We start from the raw sequence: 22,169 nt of genomic DNA on the forward strand, positions 1-22,169 counted from the left end.
GGACATGCACATTTATAACTAAACTCAAGTCAAAATGAACTGACTCCTGGGGTACAGGAGTTAGAGAGCTCATAACCAGTTGGGCTCATCCAAGAAGAGGTAGCTGGTGAGATGGACCATAGAGGATGAGTAGGATTTCACAACAGGTAGAGGAGGGGGAATGAGTCATTTCAGGAGGTTGAAATGGGTGGCCTTCATTCTTCAAGGGGAAACAAGAAAAGGGTTTGCCCTTGGGCTTGAGGTGGCTTGATCCAGGCTAGACAAGGCGGTGACATCAAAGACCAAACTGAGAGAAGCCCACAGAGGTGATAAAATGGAGAGAGAATGATGTTTTCTCATCCAGAAGATGGAGAACTTCCCCCTGGAACGGACGTTTAGGATCGGGAAGAGCAGAATCTGTGTCGGCTCTGGTGGCTGCCACAGGAAGTCAGTCCCCAAGTGCTATTCAGGCACCTTGGCAGGAAATCATAGGACTCTCATCAACCCATACCTCGTACGTGAAGACGATATGCCTAAGGAGCTCTGCTGTCTCTGAACCGAACGCAGATCTCCTTAACTTCACATGTGACTCATGTTTACAGAGGCATCGCTGGACAGTCTGTTTGGACTATGATGCAGTGACTGTGTGTACCATGGAAAAAATGAGAAAGACACCCCAGCAGGACGCCAGGGCGCAGTTGAGGAAATCCTGTGATGTGTCATCCATGCAACGCTAGAAGGTCACCAGAGCACGGGGCAGGCTGAACAGCATCCTCCATTCTTGAAATGTCACCAGGGGGTGGGGAGCACAGTTCTCTCCCGAGCCTAGATCAGGTTTCTAGCGTCTCAGGGATGAAATGGTCAGCCAAGTCAGGACAGGTTTCAGATGACCGTCTTTCCGTGAATGCAGTTCTCAGTCGAGGCCTGGGTCGTTGAAGTACCCCATCTTCTTTCTCTAGCCGTTTTGTTAACCAGTTGTGTCAGGAAAGCATCACTCTCGATCTTAAAAAAGTTACTGAAACGATGTCCTTTACCTTTCTCAACCAAAGCTCTTCCTTTATGTTGCATCCCCCGCCCCCCGCAGCCACATGCATATCCAATAGGAATGAGAGTTCTTGACCCATGGCTGTTTCTTTTGAGCAAGCTATATACTGTCACGTCCTGGTCGTAGTTAGAGCCTTGATTGTCAAGCAACCCAGGCTCTGTGCTTCATTAACAAAATTTAAGGGGAGTCAAATGTGTAAACCAAGTTTTTTAAAAGTATTGTGCACACATCTTTATTTTTGTCCAGAAAGAACTGGTTTATTTTAAAATAGGTTATATGTCCCACAGCAGATAATTCACAAGATACACAAATGTTTATGGGAAAAAAGTAAACACCCATCCCTTCCCCTGCCCCACTTGTCCAATTCCTCTTCAGGAGGGACTGACCTTCCTTGTTTCAGGTTTATGTGTACTCTACATACTTCAGTATGTTTATTTTAAGGTCTATTCCTCCTAGCAAAAATGACCACCACCATGACAACCACCATTACCACCTCCTTCGGTATTGTTCCTGAGTTTTTCCCCTGCTGCTGCTGCTAAGTCGCTTCAGTCGTGTCTGACTCTGTGCAACCCCATAGGCAGCAGCCCACCAGGCTCCCCCGTCCCTGGGATTCCCCAGGCAAGAACACTGGAGTGGGTTGCCATTTCCTTCTCCAATGCATGAAAGTGAAAAGTGAAAGTGAAGTCGCCCAATCGTGTCCAACTCTTAGCAACTCCATGGACTGACTGCAGCCTACCAGGCTCCTCCGTCCACGGGATTTTCCAGGCAAGAGTACTGGAGTGGGTTGGCATTGCCTTCTCCGGCGTCTTTCCCCTAGAATCTTTTGTTAAGGAAATCCTAAGTGTTTCCTTTATCATTGCTGTTTTTTTTAAGCCATGACCTGTGTGTGGACTCTTGTGCAGTGCCTTGTGTTTTCCTCTCTCTCCTTCTGTTCTCGGGCATATGAATCTTCAAGGTGTGGTTGGGAGACTTGACAAACCCATTCTCCCTGGGTTTTGTTAGATGACACCACTTCTTTCCAGGAAGGCCATTGCTTGCAAACCATCAGCCACAGTTCAGAATGCCAGCTCTCATTCTCCGCATTTCTCTTCACTTCAGAGTCAGATCTCAAAGTCCCTAGACTAACATTTCCATTTCACAAGTAGCAGCAAATCTGTGTGGTGGCTCATGGGGCCATTATGGTCCCTTTGGTCTTCTGGCTTATCTATAGCCCCTGCACCAGAAGAGTGTTTTTAAAACCCAGGTCTGTGTATCCCTGAGGGTTCACTTGTATGTTCTTGAAGGCCTGAAAGCCCTCTGGGATAACTGGTAAATATTATCTTTCCATTTATACTAATGGAATGCTGATACTATTAAAAACAGATGCATGATCTGGATCCTATGGCTGATTCCCTTACAATGGAGGGCTGCTACCTGAATTCAGTTTCCATATTCAAAGGGCCATTTTAAGGCGACAGCATTTAACATTCGTCGTGTTGGCAAGCACATCTGATTTCCATCTGGCCCAGGGTGAAAGGCTGAGAGCTTCCTGCTGGTGACAAGGGGAGGACCGTCAGGTTCCGGCCTGTGGAACCTCTCTGACTTCATCTCCTGCGGCTTTCCCCTTGGCCCCACTTACTCTAGACATGCTCCCTTTAGGGCATTTCCACCGACTATTGCCTCTGTCCAGAAGGCTCTTCCCCCAGATATCTGCAAGAATAATCCCTTCATCTCCTTCAGGTCTTTGCTTAAGTGGACTAAATTTCTCAGTCTTGTTTCAAAGTACAACTCGCCGCTTGCTTCCCCTCCATCCATACCCCTGGTCTCTCCACACACAATAATACTCACTTACTTACAGTGTGTGTTGTTCGCTCTCTGGCTTGCCCCATTAGCCTGCATGCCCACAAGAACAGAAACTGTTGTCTGTTTTGTTCACTAATGTCTCCCAAGCACTTAGAGCAGTGCCCAACACACAGTAGGTGTTGAATAAATATTTGATGAAGGAATGAATAAATCGACAACAGCTTCCTTATCTCTGCTCTTGTACTCATGCTCAAGTTGTTCATCAGCTTTTCAGACCAAACTCCTCTCTTGGCAGTGATGATTTGCAAATGGAAAGGCTTTTTGCAACGGCTGAAATTTTACACTTAAAAATTTGTGTTTCTCCCAGCTCTGGTCACCTGAAAGCCCCAAAGCATATCCTAACACTAAAAGCGTACTAATTCTTCTCCTCTTTTCATTTCTCTGGTAGTTCAGTTGGTAAAGAATCCACCTGCAATGCAGGAGACTCCCAGTTCCATCCCTGGGTCAGGAAGATCGGCTAAAGAAGGGATATAGGCTACCCACTCCAGTACTCTTGGGCTTCCTTTGTGGTTCAGCTAATAAAGAATCCGCCTGCAATGCAGGAGACCTGGGTCAATCCCTGGGTTAGGGAGGTCCCCTGGAAAAGGGAAAGGCTACCCACTCCAGTGTTCTGGCCTGGAGAATTCCGTGTTCTGTATAGTCCATGGGGTCGCAAAGAGTCTGACGTCATTAAGTGACTTTCACCTCCCTTCACTTTCTTCCCCTTTTCATTAGGCTTCTTTTTTAATATTATTAATACAAGTTGTTCCAAATTTGTTACTTTTTTTTTTAGGCTGAGTATTCTCAATAGCTTTCTCCCCTCACACATTTATTTCAACCCCTTTAACTTGCAACTTTAAAAATGATTGTGTGTGTGTGTGTGTGTGTGTGTGTGTGTGTGTTAGTTGCTCAGTTGTATCTGACTGTTTGGGACCCCATGGACTGTAGCCCACTAGGCTCCTCTGTCTATAGAATTCTCCAGGCAAGAATACTGGAGTGGGTTGCCATTCTCTTCTCCAGGGGATCTTCCCAACCCATCCAGGGATCAAATGCAGGTCTCCCACATTGCAGGCAAGTTTTTTTTTTCACTGTCTGAGCTACTAGGGAAGCCCCTTAAAAATGATTAGGTACGATTAATATTGTTTTAAAATAGAAAATGTGTATTTTTTAATGATAATCAACTGCAGTTAAATATAGTTTTTTGTTTTAAAAAATAAAAATAAACATTTGTGTTTCTCAAAGTGAGATCCACATGGTTCAAGAATTCCAAAAACAGAAGCTGAGGGGGTGAGGAGTCCCAAGTCAGACTAACACATCTCTACAGGCTTCTGACTTGACCATTGACCACTTCCTCTCCCTCCCTCCAGAGCCAAAGGCAGTCATCCTGTCGCCATCTGCCATCACTGGACAAGCACAGACAGGCCTCCCTGAAAGGAACTGCTCACTTTTCCATAGAGTTGCATTTTCCCTCTCTTCACCTCACTTTCTTTGGCTTGCCAGCTTTCAAGTTTGTTTCATTTTTCCTGATAATAAATGAAACACACTTACCATAAAGCAAGATTTAGGGAGCTCTAAACACATTAAAAGGAATTAGAGGCCCAAGACTTGAAATTTCCCCAATTTGTAAAAGATACTTTCTGTATCTTGTTTCTCTGCTTAGAAGTACAATACTCAGACACAGCCACAATTAATCTTTTGGTGCATTTGTCTGTATTAAGTCAAAATACAGAAGGTATTACCGATGTTACCGATGTTCAACTATTGTTGACCTACAAGATGGCGATTTTATATGGGATACCCTAGTCATTCACATAGTTGAAGCCACACTATGCATATAACTTCACATCCTATCCTTCACACATGTCATTACAACAGCACCACTTGCCCATGTATTTGTGAGCTTACATTAACAGCACAAATAATTGATGAGCATTAGCATCACAGTTGGGAGTCCTCCCTTGTAAATCACTGAAAATGCTCTACGTGGTGCCCAGGCTTCCTGAATCTTGATATGAATGACAATCCTCAGTGTCTCTTCCCAGAAACCCTTTCTGTAAATGCCCCCAGCCAATTGCCTGTGTGCAGTCCTTCGCTTCAGATTTTCGGCCCAAATGGCAGCTTCTGGGAATGCTGCTAATAACTGTGTCTAGCTGTTCATCTGATTCCTCTTCACTTGTATGAATTTGGTCCTTACCTTGCATTTGTGGTACATCCTCCTCTCCAGTGAAATGGCTCTCTTTGGCTTTTTGTGTTTACTGTTGTTTGTCTAGTGATTTCTGGGCCAGCTACAGTCTACCAGCATGATTCAGAGAGAGAGCTGTCTTTTTTTTTTTAGCTCATCGGCAGTAGGAAGGCTGTTTTTAGGGCCCTGGCTTTCTCTCTGCAAACATCAGCAGACTATCAGATCTGTACTTTTTCAACACAGAAGAGTCCTGAGGAGTCCATGGACCATGTGGTTTCTTTATGCTGTGATTCTGCCTCCAAAATGGTTGCCTAGGGACAGTAACTTATGTGGGCCCTTATGTGAGACTTGGTATAGCCCTATTCTTCACTGGGCCACTATGTGCTCTAGATCTGGCTGGGTTCAACCACACAGACTAAGAAGACTATGTGTCCACCCCAAAGCCCCATTCGCATAAGATTTGGGAGTTTATGATGTAAGATCAACTGCTATCACTGATACTAATCTCATGTCACTCCAGGTGCAACAACTTAAAAGGATGGACTTTAACATTTTGGGCCCAAGAATAAACCAGTAAAGGGAAACCAGAACATTTAAAGATAATCCACAGCCTATAACACATCAGAGGGGTATAGAAAATACAAGAAGACACAAACGAAACATGCTGTCTTACGGGCAATGCCCACCAAGCAGAAAGGCAGTATTAGAAAACCTTAAACCCTAGTTTTGAGGTCAGTCCAACTTGCACTCAAATTCTGACCCTGGGGACTTGATTGGTGGTCCAGTGGCTAAGACTCCACATTCCCAGTACGGGGGGTCTGCGTTCGATCCCTGGTCAGGGAACTGGAGCCCACATGCCACAACTAAGAGTTCGCATGGCTCAAGGAAGATAGAAGACCCAACACAGCCAAACCCACCAGACCCTGACCCTGTCTCTTCCTAGCTGTGAAAGGCTCCTGGATTGTTTCCTTTTCTGTAAAACTGACCTAAAAACACCCACCATGCAGAGTGACTGTACAGAGTTAAGACAGAACACATGTAAACTCTTGACCACATGTGAGCATGACAACAGTAGTTATTACTGTTGTGATTACTAGACACAAAACTTCAAGAATTTTTGATATTTTTAATGTTTATCATTGCAAACACAACACTGCGACAGTAACAAACTTAAAAAGAAGAACCAACCCCCCCATCAACCCAAATCAAACTATTTACATTTTCCCATATTTTCACTATACAGGATATTTATATATTCAGATTTTCTTCACCTAAGAAAGTGAAGCAAATTATTGTAAGTTTCTTCCTGTCGTAACGTGGTCTAGTTCAGTGTAAAATAGTTATTTCAACAAATACACCAAAATCTAATTAATCACTCCTCTATTTGTGAACATTTACTTGTTTGGGGAATATTCTTTCCTTTGTTTTTGCTATGGTTAATATAAACACACGATTTAAAAAATATTTATGTCTTTTTCCTTAGATGTACATGTATTTTTTAGCTCGAGTTTGAGAACATTGTATAAGCTAACGGCTGCTGACTGTGGACAAAGAAAAGCAGCTTCAGACTGGTTTCTAGTGGGAGGCAAACTGGGAAAACCCCAAGAATTCTCATGTTTGTTAACCTCGGTTTCCTCGTCTCCACACTTGACAAACTGGTATAAGGATGACCAAAAATTGAGGTAGGCAGTCCAGAGATAGATCTTTAATGTGAACTAAACACACTCATGAGAAATAGATGGGGAAACAGTGGAAACAGTGTCAGACTTTATTTTGGGGGGCTCCAAAATCACTGCAGACTGTGATTGCAGCCATGAAATTAAAAGATGCTTACTCCTTGGAAGAAAAGTTATGACCAACCTAGATAGCATATTGAAAAGCAGAGACATTACTTTGCCAACAAAGGTCCGTCTAGTCAAGGCTATGGTTTTTCCAGTGGTCATGTATGGATGCAAGAGTTGGACTGTGAAGAAAGCTGAACGCCGAAGAATTGATGCTTTTGAACTGTGGTGTTGGAGAAGACTCTTGAGAGTCCCTTGGACTGCAAGGAGATCCAACCAGTCCATTCTGAAGGAGATCAGTCCTGGGTGTTCTTTGGAAGGAATGATGCCAGTACTTTGGCCACCTCATGCGAAGAGCTGACTCATTGGAGAAGACTCTGATGCTGGGAGGGATTGGGGGCAGGAGGAGAAGGGGAGGACAGAGGATGAGATGGCTGGATGGCATTACCAACTCGATTGGCATGAGTTTGGGTGAACTCCGGGAGTTGGTGATGGACAGAGAGGCCTGGCGTGCTCCGATTCATGGGGTCCCAAAGAGTCAGACACGACTGAGCGACTGAACTGAACTGAAACAAGCTCATGTTCTTGATTTCATTCATTCCCTACACATGGTTCAAATCGGAGTGCTAGGTGTTCACATTATTTAAGGCACAGAGAGGGTAAGGTGTTTACCCTAGGTCACACAGCAGCTGGGACAGGACAGAGAATATTTTTCGCAGTTTCCCAAATTCCCAGCTCTCCCACTGAGTTTTGAAAAAAACAAACAAACAAAAAACAGACCCCACCGTAATTGGGGACGGAAACTGAGTGGGCTGAAGGTCTGGCTGAACTCTGAAGGAGGCCTCGCCCACCCCGCCAGGAGGCTCCTCCTCCCCGGCGCTTGGGCCCTGCCGGGCTCCGAGCATGCCCAGTGCTCTCCGGGCCGTCCCAATGGTGCCACAGCTCCAGGTTTTGCTGGAGACCCGGGCGCGTGGCGGGGCACAGGGAGGCGCGCGGGGCGGGTCTTGTTTCTGGGACTCCCTACCTCTGCTGAAATTCCCCCGACGCGATGCTCCGGGAGGGGCGCCCTCTGCAGGGGCGCTACCGGGGACTTGCGACTCGGGGATAAGGACCTAAGTGAAGTAGCCAGGTTCTGCCAGCTGCCGCGAAAGGCCCTAGGCCGACAGGGCCCCTGGACCTTGGGCATTGGTCGGGACAGGATGATTACAACCTTCACTCCCTCCGTTCACATATTCATTCAACAAATTGTTTTTGAGCATCTCCTGGGTGCCACGTGCTGTCGTAGGGGCTGGGACAAGGTAATGAAGACAGGCAGGACTACAGTCCCAGAGCTGAAATTCCAGAGGTGAATACACAACAGTGTTAGTCGCTCAGTCGTGTCCGACTCTTAGCGACCCCATGGACTGTAGCCCGCCAGGCTCCTCTGTCCATGGGATTCTCCAGGCGAGAATACTGGAGTGGGTTGCCATTTCCTTCTTCAGGGAAATACACAATAAGAAGTAAACAAATCAGAGGAAAAGACAGTGACCGACCTCATCTCCTGCTACTTTCCCCAGCTTGCTATTCCTAAGCAGTCCTGCGTCGTAATGTCTGCACTGGCTGATCCCTCTGTCAGGAATGCTCTTCCCAATTTATCTGCGTGGCTAAAAGGTCTTACCGCCTCATCGAAGTTGCACTCCCTCCACCCCTTCTCTTTATGGTTTTTTCCCCTTGGGCTTCCCTGGTGGCTCAGTAAAGCGTCTGCCGACAATGCGGGAAACCCGGGTTCAATCCTTGGGTCGGGAAGATCTGGAGAAGGAAATGGCAATCCACTCCGGTATTCTTTCTTGGAATGGAAATCCCATGAACAGAGGAGCCTGGTAGGCTACAGTCCATGGGGTCGCAAAGAGTCGGACACGACTGAGCGACTTCACTTTCACATGAGTTCGCTTATTTGCATGTTTATTTCCTGCAGAACTCCAGGAGGGAACAGGATTTTTGTCTGTTCATCACACATAAAGAATCAAAGTAAGTGATCAAAAATTATCTGTTGAAGGAACTAATGGATAATGATAAATGTGAAGAAAATAGAGTGACGACACGGAAAGTTCTATGATCAGGGGACTACTTTAATAAAGTGATCAGGGAAGGCCTTTCGGAGAAGGAGGACGTAAGTACAATGAGAAGGTTCCAGTCAAGGGTAAAGGTGGGCAAAGACATCCCACACAGAGGCGAAAAGGCATATGCAAATATCCTGAGGCTGGACACTTGAGTGTTTGATGGACAGAAAGGTGCTCCTGGAGGTGAAGGAATGCAGGAGCCAGGTCAGGTAAAGGGCCCATAAGTCTTGGGAAGAAAGTTTAAGCTGGGAAGTTTCTAGTGGACTGGGATGGGCACTGCACGGGAGTCAGCAGGACCCTAGCTGGGCAACATTTCCCATTTCAAATATTTGTTTAGCGCTGGCTGCTTGACATTCCTAGGCATAAAATCACTGAGGGCTGGGCACACAGTAGGTGCCCAATAAATGGTTATGGCACGAACGCCTGCGTGCATGCGCGAGGGGACGCCGGGCTGCACGGACCTCGGCTGGAGAGCGCGGGTAGCCCTGGGAGACGAGTCCGAGCGCACCGGCCCCGGGTGGGGGCGGGGGCGTCCCGCAGGGCGTTCCGGGCGCCCGCCCCCAGCCCGGCGCGCGGGCCCGTCGCGGCCAGCCGGGCCGGCGGGAGCCGCCTGCGGGCGGCACTGGGCATGCTCAGACGGCGGCCAGGTCGCGCCGCGAGCGAGCTTCCGCGCCGCCCGTACGCGCGACCTACCTGGGCGCCCCGCGCCCCCGGATGCTGCAGGTACGGATCGGCGCGACCCCAGCGGGCTCGGGGCGGGGCGCGGAGCCGCCGGGGGCCGGGGTCGCGCTGGGCGCCGCCCCGCCCCCACCGTCCCCGGGCGCGCGGCGAACGCGCGGGCGGACTGGCGGACGCGGCGGCCCCGGCGTCCCGGCGTCTCGGCGGGGCAGGGAGGGGGCGCCCTGGCCGCGCTCACCTGGTGGGGCGCGGGCGGGAGGGGGCAGGCCGGACCGGGTGGGGCTGGGTCCCTGGCGGGACGCGGTGGCGGCGGCGGCGAGGCGTGGGCGTGCGCTCCGACCCGGGCATGGGCGGACGCGACCGGTAGAGCCGGAGCGGCTGGCGATCCGGGAGGCCCCAGCGCGCCGCGACCCCCCGCCCCCGACGCCGAGGGGGCGCACAGCCCGCGTGGGGAGCCAGCCAAGCGCGGCGGCCAGACCTTCTCGGCTCCCAGGGCGAATCCGCCTCTCGGCTTTCAAAGATGGCATTTCCTGGGCCTGGCACGAACTCCAGCCCCAATAAATCCTCCCCGTTCCGCGGGTGGTATGGAATGATTTATCAGGTACCTGCAGTGAGACAGCTGCAGTGGGGGACTGTATGTGAGAGCGCCCAGTGCCCCGGAAATTCCCATTTTCAGCAACCTGAACTTACTGAGAAGTTGCGGTTGCCTTAAAAAATTCATGGGAAGTTGAGACGGCTTGACACCTGGGTTTTCCGAGGTGGTGGAAAGAGCTTGTGACTGGGAAACTGGAGACCTCGGTTCAGGTTAGGCCCCCACCTTAAGCCAGCTGATGACCTTGGGCGAGTTGTCTAACCTCGTTGATCGTCAGTTTCCTCCCCTGCAAACAGCCGGTAATAATGCCCACCTCACTGTGTTGTTGGGTGGATTAAGTGGGATAAATGATGTGGAGGTGTTTGGCACGGTGCCCAGCACAAGGCAAGCGAGCAGTTGGCGTGATGTGAATTTAATTCGTTTAGAGACCCTCGTGGCTCCCATTTCACCAGGAAATTAGAATTAGGAAGACATCTTCAGGGCCCAGTGGCAGAGTGACAGACCCTGCCTTGTGCCCGGGAGAACTTCTCCTGAAATCTTTGGAAAAACAGTTTAGCTGAATTGTAATTGGAGAGCATCTTCTTTAAAAGCAGTTTTATACGTTTAGAAACTCCAAGAGCTGGCAGTTAAGCTTTACTTACAAAAGAGCTGTCTGGCAATCCATCTTGCAAATGTTTAGGCAGCTCATGCTTGAAAGTAAAGCCTGGTTAGGAAGATTTCTGCTCTAAAAAGCTCCCAAACTCAACTTGCAGTGATTATTTAGATTAGGGTTTTTTCACTCTGGCACTGTTAACACTTGGGGTTCAATAATTCCTTGTTGTGGCGCTTTTTCTCTGCATTGTGGAATGTTCAGCAGCGTCTTTCATCTCTGACCAGTAGATCCCAGTAGCAGTCCCTCTCCCTCAGTTGTCTCCCCAACCTCCTTCCCTCTGGACAAGGGGCACATTTTCCCTTTCTCCCCCTTTAGAACCACTGATTTAGATCCACCCTGCTTTTTGTCATTAGCCTGTCTGAGTTGTTTGAGAATTTCATCTTCTGTTTTCACTGTAATAACCAACTTTTTATAGCCTTGTAGAACTGCACCGGAGTGCATCCACATGCATCAGCTCATTTAATTTTTACAGCTCCCACCAGTAAGGCTGGTGTTATTCCCATTTTACAGATGAGGAAATTGAGGCTTTGAGCAGCCAATTACACAGTATGTGGTGTAGCTGGGATACAACTCCTGTCATCTGGTTCCACAGGCAGGCCTTTTTTCTTCTGCATCAGGCTGCCCTTTATTGTATTCTCAAATAGATGGCTTTCCTGATTAAATCAAGATGGAAAGTAGATTGTAAGCTGGAAACCTTTCTGGCTAGTTGAAAATTAACAACAGTAAGCTATTATCTGACAGAGAGTAGGTCATTCTAGTTAAATATTCTAGTTCGTAGTGAGCTCCCGTAAATTCTATGTACAGTTAATGGAATACCAATTTGCAGAGAATTAGAGTAGAAGACAACGTGCCTAACACTCTGTATTGATCTAGCCTTGTCTCTAGTGATTTGCTGGCTCCTAAAAACAACTCCTCTATGCAAATTAGACATTAGCTGGAATGTAAAAGGTCAGGTTCCTGAAGGCATCTCAGAGTGGCTGGAGGGTCCTAGACATTCCATTCAGCATTTATTGAGCTGCTTCTGCATGGCAGGTGCAGTGCTGGGTGGGGATGGAGAGTGGGCCAGACTCCAGTAAACCCAGGGTGCCTGGGGAACTCCTCAAGGAGAGGGCAGGTCCTGGCCAGGCCAGACACATGGGAGGCCAAGGTCAGGGACAGCTTGGGGCAGAGGGAAGAACCTAAGTTAGCACAGAGTCAAATTCAGGATCCCACACTGCTTCACCATCCTTTATCTGAGCCCTCCTTTCCACATTTTATCATAGAGAAGGTATTCTCATAGCTTTTTAACATTCCCATTCAAGTGTCAAGAACCTAGTCAGAGACAATCTTATCCCTGAAAGAAGTTGGGGTTCCAGGCTGTTTATTGGTCTCAGAGGATTGGGACCAACTCCTCTATTGTTGAGTGTGAACTAGAAGGTTCCACGTGCAGTGTTTAATTTCAGTGTGGTCCCTCTCCCCTCTTACAGATGAGGTACCTCCGCTAGCAAAGATGGAGTGGGACCAGGAGCTAGAGGGATGAATTGGGATTGTCTGACTCTCAGGTCCAGGCGTATGAAGGATTCCGTTTTCTAGGATGGATATAACCTACCAGAGGGGCTTAGGGAACGGTGGGAGACAGGAAGACATGGCCCCTCACCTCCCCCGCAATCTTTAGGGTTTGTGGCCCGTTGGTGGAGGGGGATCCTGCGATTTGTGGTCCTTCCCTCTTCCAGAGAAGTGTCTATTAACCCTAATTCCCATGCTCGCCTTCCTTCCACCAGACAATGGGCCTGGAAAGCGGGGCCACCCTCTTCATTTCTCAGCAGGGGCTGGAATGCTGAGGGCAATCCCCTGGCTTTGACAAGCTGGGTGGGCGGGGCAGCGTGGCTAGCGTAGTTTTCTAAGCCTGAGCTCTTCTTACTGACTCTGAGACAAGACCAGGTCAGTGTGTCCGCTCTGCCCGAGTCTGGGTCCTGGCCACTGCAGACCCTGCTCTCACAGGTGTGTCCTTTCATCTGCCTGAGGGACAATTAAAAGGGAGTGCTAGGTAGGTCCCTGTCTGAAATCTGATCAGATCGTGCATTCCAAGACCCAGAGATCCTGCATCTTTGTAGCTTCTCCTGATGCATACACGTGTAAGGGACTTCTGCCTCCAGAGGAAGACCAGCTGGGAGCACAGACATGACAGCAAATTCAGACCTTTATTGAGCCACTTCTGTGTGACACAGAGATGGAGGGTGAACCTGTCTTGGAAGGATTCATGGGGGAGTTAGGAAGGCAGTGACATCGTGACATTTCTGTGTGTGTATGTGTGTACACGCATGTGGGCATGTGTGTGCTGTCTGTCATCTGTCTGATTAATGCTTTAAAAGAGGATAAAGCTAGATGCAAGAGATCCCAGTGGAGACAGCCCTTTGTTCTGACGGGCATCAGGGACCACTCATCGGGAGTAGTTGGCATTCAAATTCAGCCTTGGAAGTAGAAAAAGATGGTATTCAGTGGGCAGACAGAACAGCAGATGGGACAACTTAGAGGCATGAAGAAACCTCTTGTATTTCAGGAGTGGTGACTCTTCCCAGATCCAGCCTTCTGATCTTGGCTAATGCAGGACCCACCTTCTGTAGTTAGGGTAACCCCCCAAGCCCCCCGTCTCTGTATAGCGGCCTAGCCTCACTCAGTCCAGGGGTAAAGCCTTGTTTTCCCTGCATAGGAGCAATGCCTCTGGGCCCTGTCTAAGGCATGAGCACCTTCTGCCAGAGATACCTCTGTTTTTAGTTATTAAACACTGATACGGCACTTATTGGCTGCCAGGCACTGTTCTGAGTACTTTCCAAACATTAATCAGTCCTTTTTATCTTCGTAGCAACTCTCTGGCTGTGCTGCTTTCCTGCGTACAGGCCACTGGGCAGGTAGATGGAGGCAGAGCTCGTGTTCCTAGTTTGAGTCCCTCTGTGGGTGATGCTTTCATCGCGGTACAGCTTCTCCTGGCCTCCAGTTCACGTCCATGTGCCAGGAAGCAGCCGAGTCTGAGAGTCCTGACGGAGTGCTGACTGCCCCCGATTTCTCTCCCTGACCCCATTTCCTTCAGGGGCCAGCGGGGCTCCACTGACTACATTTTCGAAACCAAAGATTGGGATCTGTAGTCTGAGAAAGAATGTTTGTGCTGCGTCTTTGTGCAAGAGGAGGCCTGGGAGGTGTTGTTTGGATACTGAGAGAGTGGAATTTTTGAGACATTTCAATGGTTTATGTGGAAAGTTAGGACAGAGGATTTGAAATTGGGATAGTCCTGGAAAATTCAGGTCCCATGATTTACTGTCAGGATACACAAGCTCTTTGTAAATATTTAAGCAATGTGTAGTTTGAATTTTCTGTCCTCAGCCTCTTGGCGCCTCAAAAGGGAATAAATAGTACCTTCTAGCCCCAGAATGTTGCTAATACTTAGCAGCCCCAGTTTACAGAATGGGATGAGAAACTGAGGCTCAGAGCAATGAAGTGACTCCTGGCAGGGTATGCTGCTCTGCAAGGACAGCCAGGATTGGAACTCAAGTCTGTCCCTAGACTCATCTTGACTATAAAACGAAGATAATGATAGAACCTGTTGCCGTTAAATCGACCATTTTAAAGGAGCCAATGAACTGAAAACCCACTCGGGCAGAACCTGGCACAGAAAAGGGTCTCCTCCCTTTGTGGTCGGGCCCCTGACTCACAGACAAGCGTCCTGTTTAGCGTTTGATCCTGAGAGAGGCTGTGGTGAGTGATGGCCGGCTCCCAGGGCCCAATTCCCAGGGCTAGAGGATTGTTCCAAGGGGCAGGATCCAGGACCAGAAAGGGGCGGTGGCCAGCTGCACACTGTGGTGATGAAAGGCACTGGTCTGACAAGAGAGGGGGATGTGAAGACCTGGTCCCTGCACCCTGCTTCCCTCAGGTGAGTCAGCCTCAGTGCAGACCCCAGGGTCTCGGTGGGAGAGGCAGCAACCGGCTTTGTCAACCACCCCTTGACCCGACCCACTGGTGGGCCTGGAAGGGGTGTGGTGACAGCCTGAGCTTGTGTCTGGCCCACTTTGCCTCCCACTCTTCCCTCAACGCCCTCCCCACTCCCAGCCCCTTTCCCTGGTCTGGTTACCAAATTCATACTTGGTGGTTGTAGAAAATAAAGGCATCAGGGAGCAAAGGGAAAATCATGCGTGGTGTTCTTCCTGGAGGCAGCTCAACACCACCACTGTGGTGGACGCCACATGCCTGCCACGCGCCAGCCCATTCTCTGCCACCCGCCAGAGGGTCTTTTAAAATCACTTCCTTTTGCTCCTAGAGTAAAAGACAAAACTAACGCTGGCATCTCTTGCAGGCCCTAGTGTACATGCTTTGGTCCCCATGCTTTCTCTGCTGATGGGGCCAGCGAGAGCCTGAAACCTTTGTCCCCCCCTCCTCATTAACTCATGCTTCAGACCTTGGCTGCATGATTGCCGATGTCTCCCCTTGCTTTCCTGCTGTGGGTAAAGCCGCCTGCTGTAAACACTGCCATCGCACCACCAGGTCTCTCTCCTTTTACAGCACTTTTCACAGTTGCAATTTTGTGCTTAATTAGTGCCATTTATTTGTATTAGTACCTGTCTCCCCAGCCACACTATGAGTTCTGTGAAATCGGAATCTGTCTTCCTTTAAACACGCACACACACCCCCCACACATACACACTGTCCCTGAGATTTATTTTTTCCTTTAACTTTTCATTTTGACCTAATTCAGACTTATAGAAAAGTTCTAAGAATAGAACAAAGAACTCCCATATACCCTTCACCCAGATTCCTCAAATATTGCCATCTTATTCTTCTGTATATACTTTTTTTTTTTCCTGAACCATTTGAGGATCATTTGAGGACTCTTCCTATCCCTTCAGATACTTAAGTGTATTTCTTAAAACCAGTGACATCCTCCTATATAACTGCGGTACACTTTTTAAAAGCAGGAAGTCAGTACTGATGCAGTACTGTTATCTCATCTACAGACCTGTAGGCTTTGCCAGAGTGGCCTTTGCAGCAAAGAAAACCCCAGATCAGGCGTTGCTTGTGGTTGTCATGTCTCTTTAGTCTTCTTTAGATTAAAGCAGTTCCTCAGGCTTTGTTTGTCCCTTATGATCCTGACGTTTTTGGAGAATATAGGCCAGTTCTTTGGTAGGATGCGCCTCGGTTTGAGTCTGTTTTAGCCCGCCCTTGTATCTTCACTGCCACTGAAACATCACACGCACTCCGTTAACATTTGGTGAATGAAGATGGAAGGAGGTGGGAGGAAAGAAGTCAGCAGGTTGTCTAGTTTGCCCCACTCCCACGCCTTTCCTTGCTGAAGGATGTTATTTAGTTGCTGTCGTGCTGTGTATAGGTTTGAATCTCGCTACTCTTATTTTCGTGCATTTGCTTTTTAATTGAAGTGTAGTTGACATACAATATTATGTCAGTTTCAGGTGAACCACGTAGTGGTTTGACATTGGCCTGCGTCATAAAATGACCACCAGGAGAAGTCTAGAAACCATCTGTCCTCCTGCAGAGTCGTTAGTAGTATGGTCTTTATGCCTTAAACTGTATCTTACATTCCCCATGACTTATTTATTTTATAGCTAGAAGTTTGTACTTCTTAATCTCCTTCACCTACTTCGCACGACTCCCTCACTTTCTCCCCTCCTGCCGCCACCTTTGCATCCTCTCTATCTATGAATCTCTTTCTGTTTTGTTTCATTTGCTCTTTTGTGTTTTTAGATTTCATGTGTAAGTCAAGTCATACAGTACTTGTCTCTCGGTCTGGCCTGCCTCACTTAGCATAATACCCCCTAGATCCATCCATGTTGCCACACACAGCAAGATTTTATTTTTTATGGCTGAGTAATACTCCATTGTGTACTTATGCCACATCATCTTTGCTGATTCATCCATCCTATTTTTGTTTCGATAACACAGCTTTCTCCCAAAACGAGAGAGGCCTTTGCTGTCTCTGCAGGAATACAAGCAGATGCCAGGTGATGGCTCGGCGGGCGTGCTAGAGAGGGAAGGAGAATATTTGATGAGGGGCAGGACTCAGCCTGACTGTCCCTCCAGACACTTAAGTGCCTTCGCCAACTGCAGCTCTGACTTCATAGGCCTAGGGGCCCAAGAATAAGGCGACTAGAATTTTGATCCAAACCAGAACATTTTGAGAATAAACGGGGTGCTGTTAATTGCATCTAATCGAGAGCGTCAACTAGGGCTGTCCCGCACAAATCAGGCTGTGTGGTCACTCTGCCCACATGCGACTTTGAATAGGAGATCAGCGCCAGGGGATCAGCCTAGGAAACTCTTCTAGCACTAAGAATTTTCTGCCGGGACAAAGCAAACCTCATTGCCCTGGCATCATCTGCCGAGTCGTGTGTTCATGGCTTCGGTTGCCTCTGTGGTCTCACCTCCCTTGGCATGCCCCTCCCAGCCTTTCTCCTGCTACATGAACCTTGTGTGACCCTCCCCTCACCTGCTGCTTCCTGCCACGGGGACTGTGAGAGAGTAGGAGCATCGCTTCCAAAACCAGGAGGAGGGGGGACAGAGTCTGTGATGGGTGCACAGGGGGAAAGACAAGCCAGCTGTGCTTCCTCCTGACCCAGTCCTAATGGATTTTAAGAGCCAAGATGTGTAAGTGAAGTGGGGCTGGAGACCAGAGTTCCCCTGGACCTTTTCTCTGCTCCCCCCAACACCCACAGTGCTCACACTCCCCCTGTCTTTCCTGCCCGCCCCCCTCCACCCCAGTCCCAGCACCCAAGGGCTCACACTTCCCCTGTCTTTCCTGTGCAGGCACCCAGGTCCCTCTTCCAGCCCTAGTTCTGAGATTAGAACCGAGTTGCTGGTCTTTGGCAGAGGCACAGAAGCAGCTGGCGTTGGGGACCCAGACACAAGAGGATGGGCATTGAATGACAAGGTGCAGACAAGGACTTGGATGCAGAGACCAGGCAAGAAACCAGCGTCGAGGGATTCTGGTAACAAGGCCATTAGGGGACCATTTATCAGGAAGCCTAGACCTGCAGTATTGAGTGCCCTGACACTCATCATAGGGGGCAAGCTCTGGGGTCTGATGAGTCTAGTTCCTTAACTCATTTTCTGCCTGGCAACAAACACAAACCCTGCCTGCCTGGATTAAAAAGTGTAGGCATGCCTCATTGTACTGTGCTTTGCAGACATTGCTTTTTTTTTTTTTTTTTAATTACAGATTGAAGGTTTCTGGCAACCTTGCATCAGACAAGTCTTTTGGTCCCATTTTTCCAATAACATTTGCTCACTTTGGGGGTCTCTGTCACTTTTGGTAGCTCTTGCAACATTTCAGACACCCCACCAGCAAAAGATTGTGAGTCACCAAAGGCTCAAATGATGGTTAGCATATTTTAGCAAAGTATTTTTAATCAAAGTACATATATTGTTTTTTTCAGATATAATGCTCTTATACATAATAGACTACAGTGTAGTGTAAATGTAACTTTTATATGCACTGGGAAACCAAAAAATGTGTGTGATTTGCTTTATTGCAGCATTCACTTTTTTTATGGTGTTCTAGAATGGAACCAACAGTATCTCTGAAGTATACCTGTATTATAGGGTGAAAATGGGAAGGTATAGAGAGATTTCCTGGGGGATCCTGGTCTTGTGGAGTTTAAGAACATGGTGCAGTACGGTATCATGTTTTTATAACTAAAGGTGTTGGTGGCTTTAATGGAAAAGCCAGTTAGTGAAAGAGTTTCTAGTTATTGGAATGCAAGATACTAGCACTAGTATCTTGGAAAATTTTCTAGTTAATTGTGATATGTTTACTGGTTAATAATGTCTCCCTCATCCCCTGTGAGACTGTGTAAAAGTGTTGAGTTTGAGGTCACCTTTTATAGGACAAAGGGTCATACAGTGTCTGAACTGGAAGGGACCTCAGAAGAACCTTTTTCAGCTCCCTCTCTTTACAGGTGGGGAAACTGAGGCATGCCCAAGGCACACAGTCAAAGAAGCAGGGACCGATCATACAGGGTCCAGCCCCAAGACCCTGGGTGCGTTTTCTAGGTCTCATCTAAGGAAGTCTATGAAGTAGACTGTGTATTTCTATTGTTTTATTAACCTCCTGTGGCATTTCTCTAACTGTAGAAATGAGCTGTGTTGGCATCAAAGCAGTTACTCATTTCTTGCTCTTTTTATGTAGAAGTTGCTAGGCTGATCTTTTTTTTTTTTTTTTGTAGTTTTTGTGTAAAGATGATATAAACCCTTCACTGAATTTCTGTATTCCGCATTAGTGTTCCTCAGACTTGAGGACATCACAGTCTCATCTTTTAAGATCCAGGCTGCTGGGCTCCACCTTCAGAGATTCTGAATCAGTGGGTCTGAATCAGACTCACGTGAAGCCTCAGAATTTGCATCTCTTAACAAGCTCCTCTGTAATGCTACTGGTGGGTCCAGAGACCCGGGACTGTCCTTTGAGGACCGTTGCCCCAGGCTTAGTGATTGTTGCAGATGGTGTGCTCTGGGCTTTACAGCCAGCGGGACCTTTCCTGCTGCCCAGCCAGGCCTCTGTTTTCCCCTGTTGCTGTCATGCCAGCCAACCTGACCTTTCCACTCTCTCCAGCTCTCCTACCTGTTGCCCTCCCCTCTCCAGGTGACCCCACCACCTGTGGCGCTGGGATGGCCATCCCTACTCCCTCTTTCTTTCTTTCTCTCTCTTTCGTAGAAAATGAGTGTCTCTGGCTCAGGCTCACCTCTCCACTTCCAGCCGAAGACTGTCATATCACCTGAGGGGGAAAAAGCCTCCTCCCAGCCTTGCTTCACCGTTAGGTCACCACCCCATCACACCTTTCCTTTCACTGGGAAGCCTCCTGGAGGAGTAGTCTACAGTCACTGAAAAAGATCCACTCTCCCCTCTCTTGACACAGACAGTTCCAAGAGCTCAGGTTTTCTATCCCTCTGCTGAAAAAAAGACATATGTTTTCAGAGTATGTCCAGGCCAGTGGCATCAAGCGTGATTTTGTGTGACCATCACCACCATACAGCCACGGAACTCTTGTCCTCTTGCACAACTGAAACTCTGTACCCATTAAATACTAACTCCCCATTCTCCCCACCGCCAGCCCTGGCAGCCAGCCGCCTTCTTTCTATCTCTATGATTTTGTCTACTCTAGGTACCTCATATAATTGGAATCATGTCGTTATCATGTCAGTACTTGCTGTTTTGTTACTGGCTTATTTCACTTAGCATAATGTTCTCCAGGTTTATCCATGTCACGTGTCAAAATCTCCTTCCTTTTTAAGGCTGACTAATACTTCACTGAATGTACATACCACATTTTGTTATTCATCTGTCAACAGCCACCTGGGTTGCTTCCATTGTTTTTGGCTATTGCAAGTAATGCTTCTAGGAACACGGGTGTACCAGAGAAGACAGTCTTGATGAAAGGGGGCTTGCAACCCCAGGTGAGATGTTTAGACATGTATTTATCTAGCTGCTGCTGCTGCTGCTAAGTCGCTTCAGTCGTGTCCGACTCTGTGCGACCCCATGGACTACAGCCTACCAGGCTCCTCTGTCCATGGGATTTTCCAGGCAAGAGTACTGGAGTGGGGTGCCATTGCCTTCTCCAATATATCTAGCGGTCTCAGCTTTACCGCCTGCAACTGCCAGCCCAGTGTCCCCAGGCCTCCCCACCTGACCCTTGAGTAACACTACCCTTGCCGTGGTGGATCACTCACTTGTCAAGATCAGTGGGATTTGGTCATTCAGCCCACTTGGTCTCCGTGCTGACGCCCTCATGCTGGGGCTTCTGTGATGCAGCCCCGCCTCCTGCCTCCCTGCCCATCCTGGCTCATCCTCAGCTATCTGTTTTCCCTCTGCTCTTAACCGTCCTGCACGCCTTCCTGGGTCGCATCATCAGGGCCTGCTCCAGCCCGGTCATCTCTGTGTGTATCGCATCTGAGCATTCCCCCCACCTGCCCCCACCTGCTCCCCACGCCCTGAGTTTCCCCAGGGTTCTCCTGTGCACGTGCATGCCCAAAGCAGAGCTCTCCACCCTCCTCCTTAAAAATGTTCTCTCTCCGAGTGACATGTTTGCTAACTTAGAAATCTCAGTATCTCCCTCCCACTACAGCTGCACTGGACAAATCCCGCCCATCAGCCCACCTCAGCCCCTCCTTCAGCCTGCCCTCGCCACCCCTCAGCAAAACTGGGTGGGTTCACACACTTCTCCCATTTGCCCTCCACTTTGCCTCTCTCCCCAGTGGGCCCCTCGCATCTATACCTGCTTCATGTTGCTGTCATTGTTCCCTGCAGAAACACCAAGATCACCTCTTCTCTGCGGGTCCCCTGTCACCTGGCTCCATAGGCCTTGCTTTTCCCTGGTCTCTCTCTCTCCCCTAAGCCCTGCAGACCATGTGCTCTCAGCCAGGGCATCCCAAGCTTTAGTGCTGACATGCTGATTCTGACTCGAGGGGTCAGGGATGGGCCCTGCCTGCTGCGTCTCTAACAGGCCCCCCAGGTGGTGTTGAGACTGTGGCCAGGAGACCACATGGGGAGCAGGTGGACTCCAGAGGAGATCTGTGTTTCACAATTTTCAGCCTATAAATAGTGGTGGAATTTAAAAACTCTTGTGTTGTAATTTTAAGGTTTTCTGTCTTATGCAAAGTTAATCTTAAATGGTTTCGATCGGATTCCTTGTTGCAGTGGTTATCTGTTGCTAAAGGACATTTTCCAAAACTTAAGATTTCAGTCTCTTGAGAGTTCGCAATGGATCCAGGTGCCTGAGTGTATGGGCAAATGAGATTGTTCCCCTGCCGAAGGGGCTGCACACTCAGGGTCAGGCTCCCCCTCGTCAGCCTCCCCAGGGCAGAGAGGGCCTCTTTTTTCAATTCCATTCCCAGGGCCGAGCTGGTGTCTTCAGGCTGTGGGCCACAGGGGAAGGAGGCAAGTCTCCACCTGTCTTCTTGGAGATGATGGTGGAAACTGGTGATTCTATGTGGGAAGACTGGGTTTGGAAGGGAGCCCTGTCCTAGGAGGGGAGGGAAAGGATTCCTGGCAGCTGGGCTTTGTTGAGGGGCACATGGGCCTCCTGGAGAGGGGAGGGCAGGGCGGGCAATGGAGCCGAGCAGACCCGGGGAAGTCGACTGTATTGGCCGCTTTGGGAGGGTTGGAGAAGCCTGAGAGGGTTAGGGTTAGGAAGGAGGGGATGGAGTGAATGTCCGGGAAGGTGCAGTAGTTTAGGCCCAACCTGCTTCAGAAGCGTTACTGCTCCTGAGCCCCAAAAGCTGCAGCAGTTGAGTCCGTCACTGAAGGGCCATTGAAGGGCCGTCATTGATCTGGCCCCCGCCTGCCTCTCCCACCTGTTCGGTGACTCT

At 48.8% G+C, this 22,169-nt stretch overlaps 1 protein-coding gene across 12 annotated transcripts in view; it reads left to right on the top strand.

Moving 5' to 3' along the window:
* Nucleotides 1-9,352: 9,352 nt before the first annotated feature.
* PTPN3 (protein tyrosine phosphatase non-receptor type 3) overlaps nt 9,353-22,169 on the top strand; it is a 116,530-nt gene continuing 103,713 nt past the window's right edge. For 4 of the 12 annotated variants that reach the window (XM_069575468.1, XM_069575470.1, XM_069575472.1 and 1 more), the window contains exons 1-2: nt 9,501-9,630; nt 17,616-17,797. In XM_069575468.1, the coding sequence (XP_069431569.1) occupies nt 9,536-9,630; nt 17,616-17,797 (277 nt within the window). In that variant the 5' untranslated portion in view covers nt 9,501-9,535. Of the gene's footprint in view, nt 9,631-17,615; nt 17,798-22,169 lie in introns of all 12 variants that reach the window. The other 8 variants (XM_069575469.1, XM_069575471.1, XM_069575475.1 and 5 more) reach the window with 5 other exon arrangements.

The sequence above is a fragment of the Ovis canadensis genome, chromosome 2, assembly GCF_042477335.2.
Source record: "Ovis canadensis isolate MfBH-ARS-UI-01 breed Bighorn chromosome 2, ARS-UI_OviCan_v2, whole genome shotgun sequence".
In the NCBI taxonomy this organism is placed as follows: domain Eukaryota; kingdom Metazoa; phylum Chordata; class Mammalia; order Artiodactyla; family Bovidae; genus Ovis; species Ovis canadensis.